At 36.4% G+C, this 20,832-nt stretch overlaps 1 protein-coding gene across 1 annotated transcript; it reads left to right on the top strand.

Moving 5' to 3' along the window:
- The first annotated feature begins 6,269 nt into the window (after positions 1-6,269).
- Positions 6,270-12,040, top strand: LOC132603798 (UDP-glucose 4-epimerase GEPI48-like). The gene is made up of 9 exons (XM_060317041.1): positions 6,270-6,731; positions 7,582-7,631; positions 8,326-8,461; positions 8,559-8,660; positions 9,189-9,416; positions 9,791-9,869; positions 10,356-10,438; positions 11,086-11,177; positions 11,516-12,040. Exons 1-9 carry the CDS (start codon positions 6,549-6,551, stop codon positions 11,607-11,609), a joined length of 1,047 nt encoding a protein of 348 aa, XP_060173024.1. The 5' UTR covers positions 6,270-6,548; the 3' UTR covers positions 11,610-12,040.
- Positions 12,041-20,832: the final 8,792 nt, after the last annotated feature.

Here is a 20,832-nt window from a genome sequence, read left to right as displayed (position 1 = left end):
TCACCATAAGCTCACGGCCACCATGCACACACACTACAACCTTTCCAAATTCATTCAACTTTCGTTATCGACATAATATCCGCAACACTAACAACCAAACACTAATTAAATTAATTGAAGCATGGCTCCTACACATGTTCATATACACGGCCATACACTATAATTCTCTCTTTCATGAATTTCATTCATTCTAACATACTACAACACATAAAAACCATTCATAAGACATGAAAAGTAGGCTTGAATCATACCTCTTTTACTTAGCTACTCAAGCTAGCTATGCTTGGCACCTTGAACAAATACTTGTTTCTACCACTCCAATAACTCCACCATGTTGTTATGCACCCTCCAAGGAGTAGAAAGTGATTTTTGGAGACATTTTTAGCAATTTTTCTCTTGGATCTTCACTATGGCCGAAAGCCTCAAGGGCTTTTCTCCTTCTTTCTTTATTCTTCTTTTCTTGAATTTTCTAGAAGTGTTATGAGATAAAGATGACCTATCCATCTTTTATAATTTACCATATAATCCCACATGGGCTTGGACCCATATCAATGGCCGGTTGGGCCTTTAATTTTTGCCCAAAAAGACTTTCAAGCCCACTTATATTTTTGACTAGTTTATGTAGTTCATGAAGCATTTTTTTTCCAATTTCCAAATTGCCCTTCGTCTTCCTCCGTATTTCCACTTCTAGACTTTTCATAAGCAACTCATGTACCATACCACATAAAGGGTGGCCTTGCTTGTTGTCTTCCCGCGATTGCCTTGAATTATCCGATTGCACAAAATGCGGGATATAACAGAATCCCTCATCTCTAGATGAGGAAGAAAAATCATAGCCTTCGTTTTGTCTTGATGTTTATTACCTTGAGTAATGTCACCAAAACCTTTATCACCTAAGTGATTTTCAGCATCGAGAACTCATGATAGATAATATTTTCTGAAATATCAAGTGTCATGAACTCAAATTCCGACGAATTCAACATGATGAAAACTGAACAAGAAAATGAGCTAAACATCGAGGTGCAGAGAAGTTGGAGAACTCGTACCGATAACCTGTTGAGAAATCAAGCTAAGAAATAATAATATCAGAGATTAAAGTAAGAAATCAAGAAACAAGAAAGGAGAGATTTTCTTATTTCTCAGGTGTATCACATAATACTTGTTATACCTCTATTAATTATCTTAAATTGACATATCACATTGAGATCATGGAGGATGTTACAAAAGTATGAAAGTTTCAAACATAATAATAACGATTAGTGAAGTTTATGTGCATAATGGAGAAAAGCAATGAAAATTACATTTGTGTAGTGGACATTCATAAGTAATTATATTTATAATATATTAAAAAAAAATCATAAATAGCTATAATTTAGAGTATAATTACTAAACGTACCTACAGTTTGCATATTTGCAGAAGATAGCTACAATTGCTCATGTAGTAGGTATAGTTTAGAGTCGTATCAACGCATATAGTTACATTGGATTAGCTGAAATTGTTGTATCAGTGCATGCGCTTGCTACAAAACACAAAATGTAGCTATATTTTGTAATTTAAAGCTATAACTAAATTACACCCTATGTTAATTAGGGTAACAATGCTATCAAAATTGACACATTTTTTAAATCTTACAAAAAATGACCCACTCCCTCCTCCTGCTCTCTCTCTCTCTCTCTCTCTTTCTACATACGCACATGAACTCCCTATCTCTTCTTCCACCAAACAAGTCAGTGCCTTTAGTAAAATTTCAACAATTCAGAGAAAATAATGAAATGAAAAAATATTAGCAACAATACTTGGAGTAATACATTTTTTTTAGATACAAGCCAAGTACATGACAAAGCTCAATTTTGACATTTATAGATTTCGAAGTTGTCTTTAATTTGATTCGAGGAGTTCGAATTTGTTGAATAGAATATGTTGTTTGAAGCTAAAAAACATGATTATCTATTGATTTAACATGAACAAGAAGCAGAAACTCCATAAGCGGCCATTGTTGAAGCTCGAAGCTTCAAAGCTTGAAATCGGGTTTCCATAAATAAGCTCCATTTTAAGTGGATATTGTTGCAAAAGATCGGGTATGTATTGAGGAACCTAAATCTGAAATTTAGGGTGATGTGGTGTAGCTTTTGAGGTGTTTTGGATGGATTTGGTGCTTGGATTTTCAAGGAAGAAGACGAAGTTAGTTTTTGTATGATATTGTATAGGCATAATACATAAATAGGCCCTTAAACTTGGCCTCAGCTAGCAAGTATGCCCTCCAACTTTGGGTGTGCACAAGTAGGCACATCAACTTGTATAAAATTGAAAATGTTAACACAAATGCTGATATGGCACTGACATGTCACATAAATTTTGAAGGGCCACGTCAGTGCCAAGTCAATGCCACATCAACATTTTTGTTTACATGTTCAACTTTATACAAGTTGAGGTGCCCACTTGTGCAAACCCAAAGTTGGAGGGCACACTTGCCAACTGAGGCCAAGTTTAAGGGTCTGTTTATGTATTATGCCTATTGTATAATACCGTATATGGGTGTATAATACCGTATATGGGTGTATAAATGTCACGCCCCGGACCATGGCCTGGGCGTAACACGGCACTCAGTGCCTGACTGCATGTGACCGAGCGAACCACATGGCTTGCCGAATCATCATGAGGCATACATGAGCGGAAATATAACGTGAAATGCATGATGAGCTTTTATAAAACATAGTAAGTCATAATATTAAACATAAGCGCTTGGTTAAGTCATGAATGCGGATAATATCATAAATGAGCCAAACAGGCTAACCAACTCTGGAAGTCTAACATGACACTTGTCCTGTCTATGAAACCTCTAATATGAGTCTGAAACACGTAGCATACTTGTTGGGACAAGGCCCCCAGCATACCTTTAGATGCAAAATTAAATAAAGAAAGACAATGCCTAAACCCCGAATGAGATGGGGCTCACCAATAAGCTGGTACGTGCAGATCCTAATGACCAGAGGCGTCGTCCTGTAAATTCGTACCTGCATCGTGAAATGCAGGCCCCCGGGCAATAAAAGGAGACGTCAGCATATTGAATGTACTGGTATGTAAAGCAACTGAAAGAAATAACATGGGACATGGAATAACATGATAAGAACTGAAACTGAAAACCTGGACATGAGCATGAGCATGGGTATATATATATATATATATATATATATATATATATATATATATATATATATATATATATAACATGATAAGTAGGGAGAGCATTTCATAAACCGACAACATGATATCACCACGTGGATACGTGGAGTCTGGTACCTCGCCGGACAAGCAGAGCCTCCATACCTTGCCAGGGTATAAGGTGGTAACGTGCCTGATGGATCCCTTCAGTGTCAAATTAAGGAAATCGTCCTAACTGGACGGAGCGATCCTTATCCTACGGTGGCTACATTGTTTCAGGCTATCTGATCCTTCTCGGTAATTCATGCAACTCCCAAAAACATGAACATGATATAATTGGCTAAGAAGCCCATGATTTTCGTGAATTAACTTGTACTTGTCTTGTAATCATGATTTCACGAAATAACTTGTAAACGGTTTCATAGACTCCCTAAAGACATTTGAACCTAGGCTCTGATACCAAGCTTTGTCACGCCTCAGACCATGGTCTGGGCGTAACACGACACTCGGTGTCTGACTGCATGTGACCGAGCAAACCACATGGCTTGCTGAATCATCATGAGGCATACATGAGCAAAAATATAACGTGAAATGCATGATGAGCTTTTATAAAACATAGTAAGTCATAATATTAAACATAAGCACTTGGTTAAGTCATGAATGCGGATAATATCATATATGAGCCAAACCGGCTAACCAACTCTGGAAGTCTAACATGACACTTGTCCTGTCTATGAAACCTCTAACATGAGTTTGAAACACGTAGCATACTTGCTGGGACAAGGCCCCCAACATACCTTTAGATGTAAAACTAAATAAACAAAGACAATGTCTAAACCCCGAATAAGATGGGGCTCACCAATAAGTTGGTACGTGCAGATCCTAATGAGCAGAGGCGTCGTCCTGTAAATCCGTACCTGCATCATGAAATGCAGGCCTCCGGGCAATAAAAGGGGACATCAACACATTGAATGTACTGGTATGTAAAGCAACTGAAAGAAATAACATGAGACATGGAATAACATGATAAGAACTGAAATTGAAAACCTGGACATGAACATGAGCATGAGCATGGGTACATATATATATATAACATAAGTAAAACATGATAAGTAGGGAGAGCATTTCATAAACCGAAAACATGATATCACCACGTGGATACGTGGAGTCTGGTACCTCGCCGGACCAGCAGAGCCCCCATACCTTGCCAGGGTATAAGGTGGTAACGTGCCTGATGGATCCATTCAGTGTCAAATTAAGGAAATCTTCCTAACTGGGCGGAGCGATCCTTGTCCTACGGTGGCTATGTAGTTTCAGGCTATCTGAGTCTTCTCGGTAATTCATGCAACTCCCAAATACATGAACATGATATAATTGGCTAAGAAGCCCATGATTTTCGTGAATTAACTTGTACTTGTCTTGTAATCATGATTTCACGAAATAACTTGTAAACATGGTTTCATGAAATAACTTGTATTTAGCATGTATGTATCTTGAGTCATGGCATGAAGATAGTTATATAATACAATTGCATGAAAACTTGTAGACATGTAGGATATTCATGAAATAAGCATTTTTATTTAAATACATGCATGCAAGAACCCATGGAATACAAGATAAGGGTTTTCATGGATTACGGACGGATTTTCAATAATCATAAAGAAATATTAAGAACTCAATGATGGAATTATAATAATTCATACATAATATAATCATGGACATGGACCTAGGGTTATCATGAGCATGGTATAGAAACCCTAGTTTTAGTAGAGAATCATAATTTATGGATTATGAGGTGTGGGGAAGAACAATGATGTTCCCACACGTAGATAATAACTCTACATACTTGGTAATGCTCCAAACTTGAATCAAAGACTTTAACTTTGAAGAAAATTTCCAAAATCTTGAATCTTGAACCTTGAGATGGGTTTTCTTGAAAACCCTAGGTTAGGAATGATGATTCTTGTTTAGATTACAAGGATATATATTAGAATTGACTTGGAATGATTAGAATAGGCTTACCTTAGTGTTCTTGATTATGGGAGAGAATAGAAGGTCGTTCTAGGGCTTGAGGGTGTGAAGAATGAAGTGAAAAAGCCTTAAAACGAAGTTTTAAAATTGCTGTCGGACCCATTTTACGCCCTATTTTACGGCCCCTAAAAATTCTACGGACCGTATATCCCACCGTAAATCAATCACAGTGATTTGGGCTTTCTGGGCCAATTTTACGGCCTAAATCTATGGCCCGTATAATTTTCACGACCCGTAGATTCCGCCGTAAATAGGCAGAACACTGTTTTAGTAAAACGGGCATAACTTTTTGTATAGATGTCTGTTTGACCTCCATAATATACCGTTGGAAAAGGTATTTCAAAGATCTACAACTTTCAAGAAGGAATTATCCCAAATTCCTTTCAGATTTTTCCGTATATTCATTTTAATTGAGACATGATGCAAACTCACTTGAAAACACGCTCCGTAGGGTAGCTTCCGACTTTCCTTTGCTCAAGGACTCTTCTCATGTCTTGATTGGGTTTCAAACACCATTTATACACTACTCAAATTGGGTTCATTATACCCCCGTCTTATGAGTCAAATCTTAGCCCGAATGCACGAGGTGTTACAATAAACACCTCTTATAATTTTGTATAATGTTGTAGAATATTGTATAATAGAGTATATGAGTATATAAACACCCCTTATAATTTTGTATAATGTTTGTCTACTGAATGTTATAATATTGTATAACGAGTTTTTAAACATTGCTGTAAAAAAAATCGGAGTTTGTATAATGTTGTATACCATGTGTATAATAATGTATACCATATTTTTGAATAATTATGTATAAATGTGTATACGCGTTAGTGTATATACCTACACATTATAAACCTTCAAATACTTAGATACATAATGTACCTGCCTTTTGTATATATAAGTGTATAATACTGTATAAAAGTGTTTTTGGGTTAAAGCTTTACAATGTAAATTTTGAGCTATTTTTTTTTTGTAATGTAAGTGAGCAAATTGTATATTTCTGAAATTTCATATAATCTAAATGTTTGCCTTTTTTTTTTTTAACAGAAATTATATTTTTCTAATCTCTCCCACTGTAATAAAAATTAGAAGAGTAACTGGCAGTATGAAAAGCCGCCGATTGAAGAAGACTACCGACGTGATGAAACCTCCTTTCCACATGGCCTCCTTTCTCTTCCTTAATACTACTATTCTTCTTTGATAATAATACTATTATTCTTTCTTTCTTTCCACCCAATGACAGAGAAGAGGTGACCAAATTTCAATACCATTATATAAAGTCCACTTTGAACTCTCTCTATAGATAGATCCCACCATTTTCTTGATTTTTGGTTATAGAATTTTGGATCAAATGTCGAAGAACATACTAGTGACGGGTGGAGCTGGTTACATTGGGAGTCACACCGTGTTACAGTTACTGTTAGGTGGTTATAAGACTGTGGTTGTTGATAATTTGGATAATTCTTCTTCTGTTGCTGTTAAAAGGGTTCAAGAACTTGCTTCTCAATTTGGCCCCAATCTCTCTTTTTACAATGTACGTTATTCCTCGATTTTCTTGAAAATGTGCAAGATTGGATTTTTATTTATTACATCTGTCTTCTTATCAAGAATGCTGATTTGGGTCTATCTTGATTTTTTACTTTATTGAGATGTGAAACTTTATATTCAGGAATCTGTAGGGTGTGTTTGGTATGAAGAAAAATGATTTCTTGGAAAACGAGTGGGTTTCTTACTTATTTTCTAGTGTTTGGTAAGCAAAATATTATCCCAAGAGCAGTAATCTAGCAAAATACTGTGGAGGTGGAAAGTGGGAATTGGAAATACATATATCTAGGTGTAAAGATTCGATTTTTTATTTGTTGTATCTGTGTTCTTATCAAGAATGATGATTTGGGTCTATCATGTCTAATACTTCTTCCAATTTTTGTTAAGATGTGAATCTTTAGTTGGCGTTTGGACCTAATAAATGTGAAATTTGAAAAAAAAAAAGAAGTAGTGTTTGGAAAAAAGTTGAAAAATGGTATATTTGGAAATTGGGGTTGTGTTTGGTCGGGAATACAACCTGGAATTGTGAGTGATCTGGAGTGAAAAATGTGAAAACGGGTATTTTTCAACTTCAAGTGAAGTTGAATTCTGGAAAATTGTAACATTTCTGTGTCCAAACATGATTCCGGAAAAAAGTGAATTGTCCATGGCCAAACGGGACCTTAAATTCAGAAATCTATAGGATTTGGCACTTTTCTGCTTGGTTTTAAGTTTGTAGTTTTGTGTCAATTTTTGTTTTTCTGCTCGGAGTAGTATGTTTTCTAGTGTCAAGCACTTGATTGTTGTTTCATTTCCTGTATTGGTGTTCCTGATTTCTGTAATTTTGTATTAAATGTCAGATTGATCTGCGTGACAAGCCTGCAGTTGAAAAGCTTTTCGAGTCTAACAAGTAAGTTCTAGTTCTACCGTGGTAGTTGCAAGATATACTTTAATTTTGAATTCTTTTTGTACTCCCTTCCTCTTTATTAATCAGCCTTCCGTTATTCTAGCCCATGTTTTTCATCCACAGTGCAGTAAGCTGAAAACTTGGTAAGCAACAACAACAACATATCCAGTGTAATCCCACAAGTGGGGTCTGGGGTGGGTAGGATGTACGCAGATCTCACTCCTACCTTTGTGGGGGTAGAGAGGCTATTTCTGATAGACCCTCGGCTCAAAAGAAGTGTAAGCAAAGCAAGATTGAAAGAAAATAACAACAGCAAAATAGAAAGATAAACAAAGAAATGAAGCAACATGTAGTAATAAAAATTGAAGAATAAGATACTACGCGAATACTAATTAATACTACTAAACAAGAAGATGAGAAGTGGAGATGAGCCCCCTGCCTCTCCCACATAAGAGTACGACAACATTCGGCTACCTACTACCTTTCTACCCTAATCCTAGACCTCCATACCTTCCTATCTAGGGTCATGTCCTTATGTCTACAATAAGCTGAAGATTGTCATGGATTATATACTGTTTACCGCAAAATTTGCTCTTGTCTAGCATTTTCCAACATGATGGTGGTAATGTTTATATTTGCCGGCTCCCTTGCTTTACTTTATTTCTTTAGTTCAGCGTCTATTACATATGTAATGCAGGTTCGATGCTGTTATCCATTTTGCTGGACTAAAAGCAGTGGGTGAAAGTGTCAAGAAACCTTTGATGTACTATAACAACAATATTACAGGTACAATTACCCTGCTGGAAGTCATGGCAACGAGTGGATGCAAAAATGTATTTCTTCTCTACTCTTTTACTTATCTTAATAATGCATCTTTTCTCTCTCGTAACTTATTAATTATTACTGGTTTTTCTGTCTTCAACTATTCAGCTTGTGTTCTCATCATCATCTACTGTCTATGGCTGGCCAAAAGAGGTTCCTTGTACTGAGGAATCTCCCATAAGTGCTGCAAATCCTTATGGAAGGACAAAGGTATCTTTTGAGTTGTCTCATCTGATCATTTCAGTGCTCAGCTGGTTTAATGAAGCGGATATCTGCGATTCTAAAATCTAAGGGGTCGTTTGGTAGGGTGTATTAGGTAGAATAATGCTGGTACTAAACTTTATTACAATGTTTGGTTGCAAATTTAAGTCCGGTACAACTAATACCAGTATTACTTATACACCCTATTCAGTACTATTCTTATACATAGTAAACTATGGATTAACAATACCAATAGTATTTCTATTTAAATACACCCTATTCAGTACTATTTAGAAATTATGCAATGCGTCTTATTTAATACAACAAACCAAACAGTCAATAATAACTAATCCCAGCACTACTAATACACCCTATTCATTGACTGCCTCTCTATTGAGGCTCAAGTTTTATACCTTCCCTTGTCCTTTTCTTTTAGAGGAAGGGGAGTATGTGTTCTCTCTTTTCCTGAATAACCATAATCCTGGTTACGTGTATGCTGTATGTTTATACTCAAAGCTAATTAGATTTAATTTTCAGCTCTTCGCTGAAGATATTTGCCGGGATGTCTACCATTCTGACCCTGAATGGAAAGTCATATTATTGCGGTACTTCAATCCTATTGGCGCACATCCAAGTGGCCGTATTGGTGATGATCCACGTGGAATTCCAAACAACCTCATGCCCTTTGTTCAACAAGTTGCTGTTGGCAGGAGACCAGCACTGACAGTTTATGGAACTGATTATCCAACAAAGGATGGTACAGCGGTATGGCAAAATTTTCATTAGCCAATACTTAGTGATTATTATTAATATTTTAACTTATGATAGGACATAGGACTATTAGGCGGCAATTTTGTTCTAGATTGTCAGAATTTTTTGGATATTTTGAGAAATTAGTTCACTCAAATTTGGAAATCTTTGTCTAGCTACATGAAACTATGAATCCAAATGGATGTGGACTGTTTTGCATTTTTCTATTTTCCTCCTCTTTCTCACCCACGTACCTCGGAACCAAATTAGAAAAAGGATGCATGGCCACTTTCTTTCTTATTCAGTCGTTAGTTAGCTTAAACTGATGGGAAGAAAGTGGGGTTATCCTTTGCCTGAACATGTGAGTGATCATGTGCCGATATTTTCAGGTACGTGATTACATTCATGTTGTTGATTTAGCGGATGGCCATATTGCTGCCTTACGGAAGCTGTTTGATCCTTCGACAGGTGAGTACTTGCTACTTCTTATGATTGTTACTTCTCTGTTTAAGTTGTCTGGTGTTAATTTTCCCAGTAGCTTCAGAATCCATGACCACAAAGCTCTCTTACTTTTCTTTCGTGAAGACTGTTTGCTCTGAAATATATTTTCAATTCTGCTGTTGGATTCTTGTTCTTACATTAGTGAAGCTGTATTTCTCTCTGTCATTTTTCCTCCTTGTGTTCTCTGTGACATGGTTAGTATCACTAACACCCAGGCAAATAGTATTATGGTGTGAATTTTTCTGCTATGCTGTTTCTGTTTAACTAAATCATGTTAGTTCTAGTGTGGCTTGTCTTTGCATTTCTAGACCAATATCATTTGGATGTCTTTATAGACACTTTTATTCTTGTTGGATGATAAAGCGATGGTGACCTATCTAAGTAAGGGCATAGGGGTGGAAAGTTCCTCTGCTTGGTGTTGATTATACCTATGATTTTGCTTAATCATTTCAGGTTGTGAAGTTTACAACCTGGGAACTGGGAAAGGATCGTCAGTCTTGGAAGTGGTAGCAGCATTTGAGAAGGCATCAGGAAAGGTAGTGTACTTTTCGATTCATCCTTGGGCGGCATCTCTATGGAAACGCCCAGTTCAGTGAGTTAAAACTTTTATAAAAGGAAGGCAGACATATGTGTCATGCATTCGAGCAAGAGCCTTTGCTTCGTTATGTAAATAGAGGGCCTTATAATTTCTATTGTTAAATTATAATAACGGCGAGCCTGATTCTCTTCTTAGATCGAATTAGAATGAAATAGATCGGCTTGGCCCTTTTGCTATTTTACTTTTGTAACTATTATGCATCTGCTTGATGCCTGCAATGAAATCATTTACTTCAACCAAAAAAAAAAAAAAAAAAAAAAAAAAAGATCGGCTTGGTGCATATTGATAAGTTTTTAAAGTTAAGCCTCTTTAGTGGAATGCACGTTGTTTGATTTTCGGATATGGGAGATTTACAAGAGTTGTTTTTCCAGTTCTTCTCATCTGGGAGGAAATTGGACACGTCTCTCATAATTTAAAAGGCTCTATTTTTTGTTCACATAATTCCAGCTCTCTTTAATCTCCTCGCTGTATGATTCTGACTTACCACTTTGTGCGGAAAGGCTTTGTTAATTGTGGAACAGACTAATTGTAATTGTACCACTAATTAGTGTTCCTGGTGCACTAACTCTTATTCTGCTTTACTAGAAAATTCCACTGGTGATGTCTGGTCGACGACCTGGGGATGCTGAAATTGTATATGCAGCAACAGAGAAAGCAGAGCTAGAATTGAATTGGAGGTAAATGATAATTACAAATATATCATTACGTTTACCAGTCTACATTCTTCAATTGTCTGGTTGTTAATCAATCTAATTAAAGTATTAAACTGCTTGTTGAGGGGGTGACACTGATAGCAGCTACAACTTTCCTGCCTCCCCTTTCTCTATGACATATACTAATCTACTTTTGATATGTTTTGTACTAAGGGATCGTCTTGTAGGGTGTGTAAGAATAGTACTGAAATATGGTGTATTAGTTATGCAGACATTTTTAAACAATACCAAAGCTAATACTAGTATTATTTTCTCTAATACCTCCTACCAAACGACCCCTAAATGTCTGGCTTATTTTTCAGGGCTAAATATGGCATTGACGATATGTGCCGGGATCAGTGGAACTGGGCTAGTCAAAACCCCTATGGCTATGAAGGATCGCAGGAATCAAAGTGACAATGCAGTACACTCCTTTAACTGCATGTTTTTTTTTTCATGGATACATTATTCCAGCCGTTGGGTCGTTTATCCTCACTGCTAATCACCAACATGTAGACCATCAATCTTTTCTTTCGGGGTAAGGATTCCGCGTATATTACTAGGATCATAGAATGGTCGGAAGATTTATATTTTCTAACTGGAGTTCTGAAGCGAGTGGAATGTTTTCCATCGTGAAGAAAAAGGGATAGTCGATGAATAATAGCTCGTTTAGCTGAAACCTATAGTGGCAATTTTATTCGTTCTTTTATTCTTTTGTAACTAGAAGCACTGCAATCATATTGTTTAAAGATTCTAATTCGATTATTTATGCTTGGATTATTATGCTGGTTCACTGTAAAACCTGTTGAGAAGAAGCAATGTGGTGGCAGTATATCTTTTATTTAGTAGTTGAAAGTGTATGAACATGTCTACCACTCACTGTTATTATGAAGCTGACTGTAATTTGCTGGTTCAGAGTATCCATTATAATATCTCATTAACAACATGTGCTATTGTGGTATAATATCTGTAATAATAATCCTGTCGGTGCCAATTATATTTGGTTTTGTTCAACTTATTAACAAAGGAAAAGGAGTTGTATGCATGTCCAAACCAAGAAACCAAGTTGAGAAATCGACATGCATTTGGTTTGTTTTGATTTGGTATCACACAAAACAAAATCGAATCAAATCGATATTTAAATATATTGTTTTCTAGATAAGTTAAAAGTTTATATAATTTTAAAAGCATAAATCATTTGAAAGCTATAAATTTAAAACAATTTTCTTTATGGAGGAGAGTTATACCTAGCTTTAATTTCGGGAGTATTATTTGATTCTTAGTCATCATAAGATCATTATGTTTGATGAACTTTGCCCAATCGACAGGGCCAGCTTCCCAGTAGTGTCACACGATTTGACGTTTCTTTTAACACATTAAGTTGCCTTACCACGATAAATTAGTGGCCGAACCATGGTCTCATTACTTGCCAAATAAAACGTGTCCAATGCTGAAATATCACAAGCACCATCTAGTCCTGGGCCATCGCACGAAAACCTGCTCTGGCACAACTAATTTTGAGGTAAATCACAATCCAACTAAGGCTAAATATCCTTCTCAAATATCGAAAGCATTACTTTGGCACACTAGCCTCAACTTTAACTAAATCTTATTACTTAAAAAACCGTCAAGTCTTTAAATATTTCAAGAAAAGCATGAAGGAAAACTGTAAATCTTGCATAGACTTATATAATTTGAAAATATCTAAACAAAACTTTTAAAAAATAACACTTCGTTCATGATGCTATAATAATTTAAAACTCGCATCAAAACATTTATGAATAATGCGTGCTTGTCCACTCCAGTCAAATACTCCCTCTGGATCAAAAAAAGAGCTCGCTTAGTCTTTTTTTCTTGGATAAAAAAAAGAGTCCACTTAGCAAATCAAGAAAAAAGTAACCTTGTTTTTCCATATTTGCCCCTATTAAGTGTTATATGATCAAATTTCAATGTCTATTTAATTAGGAGTAGTTTAGTTAAATTACCTATTTTTGTCTAGGAGTTAATATTTTCTTAAGGGGTGTGCAAATGACTAAATAAACTCTTTTTTTTTATCAGGAGGGAGTATATGTATAACACTATAAAACATTTAATAGAACACTTCAAAGTATTTGTGAGAAAAGAACCTTGGTAAAGGTATATCTTAATCACCTTGAATTCGCTTTCCAATTCAATGCTAGTTCTAAAGCGTGCCAACAACAATCTGACTACCTCAATCTACATTAAGTAATTCAATTAACGTTTGCCTTAATCCCAAGAGAATTTAATTAAACTTAGTTAAAACCCTTGGCTAAATGCCCCGACTTCAGTGTCTTGATTCTAGGTTCTTCTTCAAGTAGATGTTTAACTTGTGTTTTTCTATCTCCAAACAAGCGCGATAGACATATTCAAATAATTACTATGTTAGAGTTGGGTTAATGTCCGTAGTGTTCTTGGTGATTCTTGTAAAATCTATAAATTTTGATCCGTTGGAATATTATAACTAGGTTAAGTAGTGTTAATCCGTGGTAATTACACCAAAATTTCATACCTTGGAAGTGTATTTGGTGACTTGGTAGTGTGTTCCTTCCTCTAGAGCTCCCAAAACTCAAAAACTCAGCTAGCGTTTGGCCATAGATTTTGGATCAGATTTTGAAAATTTATCTTCAAATATCTATTTGGCCATGAAATTTAATCAGATTTTAAAAAATTATTTTCAAAATATTTTCAAGTTCCCCAAAATTGACTCAGATTAGTTTTTGGGAGAAATTTCATTCACTCACAAAACTTTGAAATTTTTCTAAGTAAGATGTATGTCAACACATCTCCAAATTCCAAAAATCACAACTTTAAAAACTCAAATTTTTAAGTTTTGAGTTTCAACTTCAAAATCTAAGGCTAGATGGGAGCTCAATTAAATTTCTCTCTCCCGACTTATCTTTTATACAAAGAAATTTGTGAAACTTACATAAATAGCTACCTTTTATTGACTTCTAACTAGATATACTATAAAATGCAAAATTACCAAGCGTAGCTACTTTTTTTAAAAACGCGTGTATTTCTGTTTTTTTTTTAAATATAGAGAAATACAGTGAACAGTAAACACGCTCCAGTGAAATCAAGAGCTATTTATGGAACATATTTTTTGAAATAGAGTGAAATACACGGAAATACAAAATCAGGTTGAGTAAAAATAAGATATATTTTTGGAACAGATTCTTCTTTTTCTTTTTAAATGGTAAGTTAAATTAAATCAACCATATTTCACGCATTCCATAACAGCTCACGAATCTCTCTCAACTTTTATCACAATCAAAACTTTTTGAATTCTAAAACCACTAAAGATTTGAAAACTTCCAAATATAGAAAAATATACGCTGGAATACAATGAAATATGATTGATTGTTTAAGAAATATAAAGTTGTAGTATGTGTATATACAATAGAATACAATGAAATATATCATAAACTATTTCATAAATTAGAAATACAAAATGCATAAATACATTGAAAGACAGCGAAATACAAAAATCGCGAAAACAAAGTGGAGTAAAAATAGGCTCTACACCAAAAGAAAAAAAAGATAAATACATTTAAATACAGCGAAATAATACACTGAAAAATTAGATATATTGTTTGTTGATACACAGAAATACACTGAAATATATTGAAACATTTTATAAAACACTTGGTGGACATGAAGCTCCACAACTCTCATCAATGGTGTTTCTACAACAACAACCTATTCTCTTGCTCTTAGATGATGCTACAATATCATATTGCTATAATCAATACTATTATTCATCACCCATAAGATAAAAAACACCACATGATTACCAAACATAAGAAGGATTTTCCTCTTCGGCCTATCCATGGAGATTTAGCAAACGAATTGTTATGGCTGAGCTTCGGCCATTAGCTGGAGATCCTCCACTGCTTTTTTTGTTGCCACTAGTGTATTTTTGCTTGGAGTATCAATATCCGCCATTAAAATGGAGAGTTAGAGCATGTTGAAAATACTCTAACAATGGCTAAAAATTTTTTTTTTTAAAAAATTGAATGAAAAGTGAAGGTAAAGACGATGAAATTTATGAACAATTGAAGAGAAATACAATAAATAACATAACGAAAATTAGTTACTTGTAGAGATTGGGTAACTGATAAGGAAGAAGAAGAAATCGTGCTAATTATGGTGAAGAATAATGGGAGTAAAATACGGTTGTGAATTGAAGATGTGAGACAAAAATATTTGAAAAAAAAAAGAGATTGTGGGTAAATGGGAGAGAGGTACCTTATTTTTAGGAAAATACACTGCAATTACAAAAATAAATTATAGATGGTAATTTAATAAATAATTAAGCTACCAAAAATAAGTTTTAAAAAAGGTATCTATCACTAATAAATAAGTCTTAGAGGTAGTTATGGGCTATAAATTATCCAAGAAATTTGGCCTACATGTGGCAGGACATGTACCGCAGGGCTAACGTAGGAGCCAAATTTAGACAGGCTTGTTATAGGCTTTCCCCCAAGTCTTTAAAAGTCAACATTCTAGAATTCTTAATTTATAACGGGTTTTGTGGTGGTTGGGTCAGATTTTTACGTGAATGAATAAATAAAATTCACGTCTCTAATTAAATGTCATATAAATGTGCCGTGAATGGAGGGGCCATTGTAAGCCTGAAAATAACATAGGTGACAAATTTCATCCAATAGGTGGCAGGACGGTATTTTTGAGCCATTGGTTGTTTGGCGGGAGGGATAAATTATTCCAATATTATGGAACCCTATTCTAGTGTAATTGTAATAGTTTTATTTATGGTAAATTGTAATTGTGATAATATAGGATGTGTAGTCCCATTAAAATAGGATTACCTTATTAGACTAGGAAAAGGAAGACCTTACTTCTATACAAGGAGGTCATTATGATGAATATAAAGCAGAAATAATTCTCCCATTATTCTTGTCTCTCTTCGTCTCTGTCTCGATTTTAACATGATATCAGAGCCATGTAAAAAAGAATACAAAAACACTAAAACAATGGCATGTGACGGTAAAGAAACGGGCGATGACTGCAAAGGAATCGCCGGTGAAGAAAACAAAACCCAAAGAAAAACAAACTCTTCCTCTGACATTACGTCGAATGATAACCCTGAAATAGTGGTGACACAAGACCAATTGAAGGGTAAGAATTATGAAGAATGGGCTCGATCCATGAGGACATCCATAAGCAAGAAAGAAGTTCGGCTTCGTCGACGATACAATCAAGAAGCTAAATAAAGAGTCATCGGACTTGGAAGATTGGTGGACTATAAACTCACTGTTGGTGTCGTGGATTCGCAACACCATAGAACCAATGCTTCGCTCAACGATTTCACATAAAGAGGAAGCGGAAGAATTATGGACGAGCATTCGAGAGCGGTTCGCCGTTATTAACGACCCTCAGATGCAACAACGAAAGGAGGAACTTACGGAGTGCAAGCAGAAAGGAAGGACCATAGTGAATTACTATGGAAAATTCACTAAGCTGTGGGAGAAATTAGCGAGTTATGAACAGATTCCAACTTGTACGAGTGAAAAGTGCACGTGCAATCTAGGAACGGTCCTAGAAGCCAAAAGAGAAGAAGAAAAAGTGCATCTTTTCCTCATGGGACTGGATGAGACAACGTATGGTACAGTGAGGTCGAACATACTGGACCAGGAACCGTTGTCATCATTGAACAAGGTCTATTCAAAGCTGGTGCAAGAAGAACGTGTGAGAGGAATAACACGAAAAACAAGGACAGTAGTGAAACTATGGCTTTTGTCGTACAAGGAAGAAACCTTACTGTGACCTAGGTAAAGGGAAAACGATGGTGCATTATGCACACATTGCAAGAGATCCAGACACGTTGTGGACTTTCGACTCATTGGTTATCCGGATTGATGGACAGGAAATCAAAAAGAAGACAAGAAAACCGGAGGAAGAAGAGGAGGGCAGTAATAATATCAGAGGGTTGGACCGGGATCCGGTCGTGGAAGCAGTAACTACCGGGCTAACACCATGGTTGTCAAAGAAGGAACTTAGGTGGAGACAGGAGCGGTGAACACAGGCGGGACATGACCTCACAATTGGATCGACGAGATCCGAAAGATAGTGATTCACATGCTGAATTCCCAAGGAATAAAATCGAATGGCAAGATGGATAGTAAGACTGAAAACTCATCCTAGATTATTGACTCCGGAGCTACCAATCATATGACAGGTAATCCGGAGGAACTGAGCGATGAGCGGGACATTCCTAAGTGTCCGGTTGGGCTTCCGGATGGAAGTAGCTTGGTGGTCTAGAGAGAAGGAACCAGGCTAAATAATAGGATATAGTTGAAAGATGTCCTTTACGTTTCGAATTTAACATGCAATTTAAGTTGATCATTTAGATTATGATTTAAAATTTAACAAAATTATGTGTGCTATACGGGACCCCACCACGAGGAAGCTGTTTGGAAAGGGTGAGTGTCGAGGTGGACTTTACTATTTTTGGAATGTGCGCGAATATGAGCTGTGAAGATGGAGGCAGTTGATTGGTTCGATCTTTGGCACAAACGGTTAGGTCATCCTTCAGCACAAGTAACGAAGTCCATTACGGCATTAGGCTTAAAAGAGAGTAGTATTGGATCAGAAAAAGAAATATGATATATGCCAAAGGGCAAAGCAAACAAGAAGTGATTTTCCCTTAAGTGATACTGTAGCTTCAGATATCTTTGAAGTGATTCATTATGATTTATGGGGACCGTATAGAGCCCCTTCTTCTATGCCACTGAAACATTCAGGAAAGAAAGTCCATCAACGCGTCCGGCTGATACTCAGCAACCCTCAGGTATGCCTTACCCTTTAGCTCACTATATATTTTGTGATAATTTTTCCTCGCAACGCCAAAGCTTCCTTGCAGCAATCACCACAGGAACTGAGCCAAAAACCTTCTTGGAGGCAATGAAAAAGGAATATTGGAGAAAAGCCATACAACAAGAGATCCAAGCATTGGAGGACAATGGAACATGGACATTAGAAATATTGCCACTGGACAAGGAAGCACTCGGATGTCGATGCATGTACAAGATCAAGTACAATTCTGACGTCACAATCAAGTGTTATAAAGCTCGGTTGGTCATTTTCGGGAATAAACAGGAGGAAGGAATTGATTACAATGAAACGTTTGCTCCAATTGCTAAGGTAGTAACCGTTCGGACCTTCCTGGCAGTTGCAGTTGCGCGAAATTGGGAGTTGCATCAGATGGATGTTCATAATGCCTTCTTGCACGGTGACCTTACGAAAGAAGTTTATATGAACTTGCCATCGGGATTTCATTTTCCTAATCCAGGCCAAGTATGTTGACTCCGAAAATCTTTGTGTGGTTTGAAACAAGCCCCACAGTATGGTTTGAAACAAGCCCCACGGTGTTGGTTTGCGAAATTGTCAAGTGCTTGATGAAATATAAGTTCAAATAGTTATACTCCGATTATTCTCTCTTCACGACGCACCGAGGAGGTATGCAACTTAATGTCTTAGTCTATATGGATGACTTGATTATCTCCGGAAATGACCATAACGCCATTGAACTATTCAAAGACTATCTCCGAGCATGTTTTCACATGAAGGATTTGGGCCCTCTGAAGTATTTTCTGAGAGTTGAAGTTGCACATGGACCAACTGAGTTATTTCTCTGTCAACGGAAATATGCCTTGGATATAATCTCTGAGTCCGGATTATTGGGAGCTAAACCAATCAATACTCCCGTGGAACAGAATCACGGTTTGACGTTACCCAAATGAGCCAATTTGGGTGATCCGAAACCATACCGACATCTGGTCGGTAGATTGATATACCTCAGTTTTACGCAACCTGAGTTGTCATATTGCATGCAGGTTCTGTCCCAATTCATGCAGCAACTGAAGGAAGCACACTGGAACGCGACTCTCCGTGTAGTCCGCTACTTGACGAAGAACTCAGGACAAAGCATTGTGATGAGAAAATATTGTGATCTCTAGTTGTACGGATGGTATGATTCAGACTGGGCCAAATGTCCGTTGACTCGAAAAATCACTTACCGATTGGTTTACATCCCTCGAAAATTCATTCGTATCATGGAAAACCAAGAACAACACATTGTCTCTCGCTCGTCAGCGGAGGCAGAATACTGATCAATAACAATGACAGTCTGTGAATTGGAATGGTTAAAAGGGAATTTTGCATAGTTTGGGCGTTAAACATAAATCTCCGGTGAAAATGTATTGTGATAGTCAAGCGACATTGTATATTGTACGAAATCTAGTGTTTCATGAACGGACTTAATACATTGAAGTCGACTGTCACTATGTCCAAGACGGACTCCAATCCGGTGTAATACTTCCCAGTCATGTGTCAACCAATGAGCAATTGGTTGATGTGTTTACAAAGGCTTTGGGCAAATCATAGCATCAATATTTGATTGGCAAGTTGGGCATTCAAGACCCTTATGCTCCAACTTTGGGGAGGGGGGGGGGGGGGGGGGGGTATGGAACCTTATTCTAGTGTAATTGTAATAGTTTTATTTATGATCAATTGTAATTGTGGTAATATAAGATGTGTAGTCCTATTAGAATAGGGTTACCTTATTGGACTAGGAGAAGGAAGGCCTAACTTCTATATAAGGAGGTCATTATGATGAATACAAAGCACAAATAATTCTCCCATTATTCTTGTCTCTCTAAATTCTCGTCCCTCTCTCTATTTTAGCACATGTAGATGGGATTGGGTAGGATAGGATGGGATAACTTATCCACCCTCTATATGGGATAACTTATCCCCCCTTTTATCCCATATAGATGAGATTGGGTGGGATAGTAAAGGATTTATCCCACCAACCAAACATGGGATAATTCCAATCCCATGGGACTAATAATCTCATCCCTCCTACCAAATGACCAAGAGCATATTTTATCCATTATGTTGAAGAAGTTGCAAATTTGATCAAATTGATGGAAGGACATTTTTGAGCCATTTCTAATACTGTAAGGGCCTTTTGATCCTTTTCCAATTAGTTTTGATATTTGCTGCTAGTTTTTTGCATGTACAATTTGATTTTAGTAAGTTCAAGTTCCCTTATTTAGAAATTTCATTTTAAGTAATATGCAGTTTTCTATGAGTAGACTTGCTCACCAGATTCATCCATACAGCAGTTTCTCATTTTCCACAACTTAGAATGGAGTAACTCCAGTAACTGCACTTTTCAAATGTTTCAGCAATGTCCATATAAATAATTCAGTCTTATCTTCAACATTCAGAAGCTTCAAATGGCATATGTTTGAATGATACATGCTCTTTGTAGTCTACATCTACACATGAAGATACAACAACATACTTAGTGTAATCCCACAAAGAGGGGTCTGGGCAAGGTGTACGCATACCTTACTCCTACCATGGAGGTAGAGAGGTTGTTTCCGATAGACCCTCGGCTTAAAGAAAAGCACAGCAGTCCGCAAAAAAAAAAAAAAAAAAAAAACAGAAGTAACGGAGCCAAGGCAAAAATGCTAAATAAAGCACGACAAAGCACTCTAGAAAAGAAACAATAAAGCAACTACCACAAAATCCTATGACAATCGAAGTACAAGACACAACAATAAATAACAGGAATCAAAGTTAATCACGG

The sequence above is a fragment of the Lycium barbarum genome, chromosome 7, assembly GCF_019175385.1.
Source record: "Lycium barbarum isolate Lr01 chromosome 7, ASM1917538v2, whole genome shotgun sequence".
Lineage (NCBI taxonomy): Eukaryota > Viridiplantae > Streptophyta > Magnoliopsida > Solanales > Solanaceae > Lycium > Lycium barbarum.
The sequence above is the reverse complement of the archived record's forward strand: the minus strand, read 5'-3'. Positions and strand labels throughout refer to the sequence as shown.

Excerpts from the sequence above, each read along its gene's own strand:
- LOC132603798 (XM_060317041.1), top strand. The coding sequence starts at position 6,549 with ATGTCGAAGAACATACTAGTGACGGGTGGAGCTGGTTACATTGGGAGT. Across the intron at positions 8,661-9,188 it reads ATCCTTATGGAAGGACAAAG|CTCTTCGCTGAAGATATTTG; the intron begins GTATCTTTTGAG and ends TTTAATTTTCAG. Across the intron at positions 11,178-11,515 it reads GAGCTAGAATTGAATTGGAG|GGCTAAATATGGCATTGACG; the intron begins GTAAATGATAAT and ends CTTATTTTTCAG.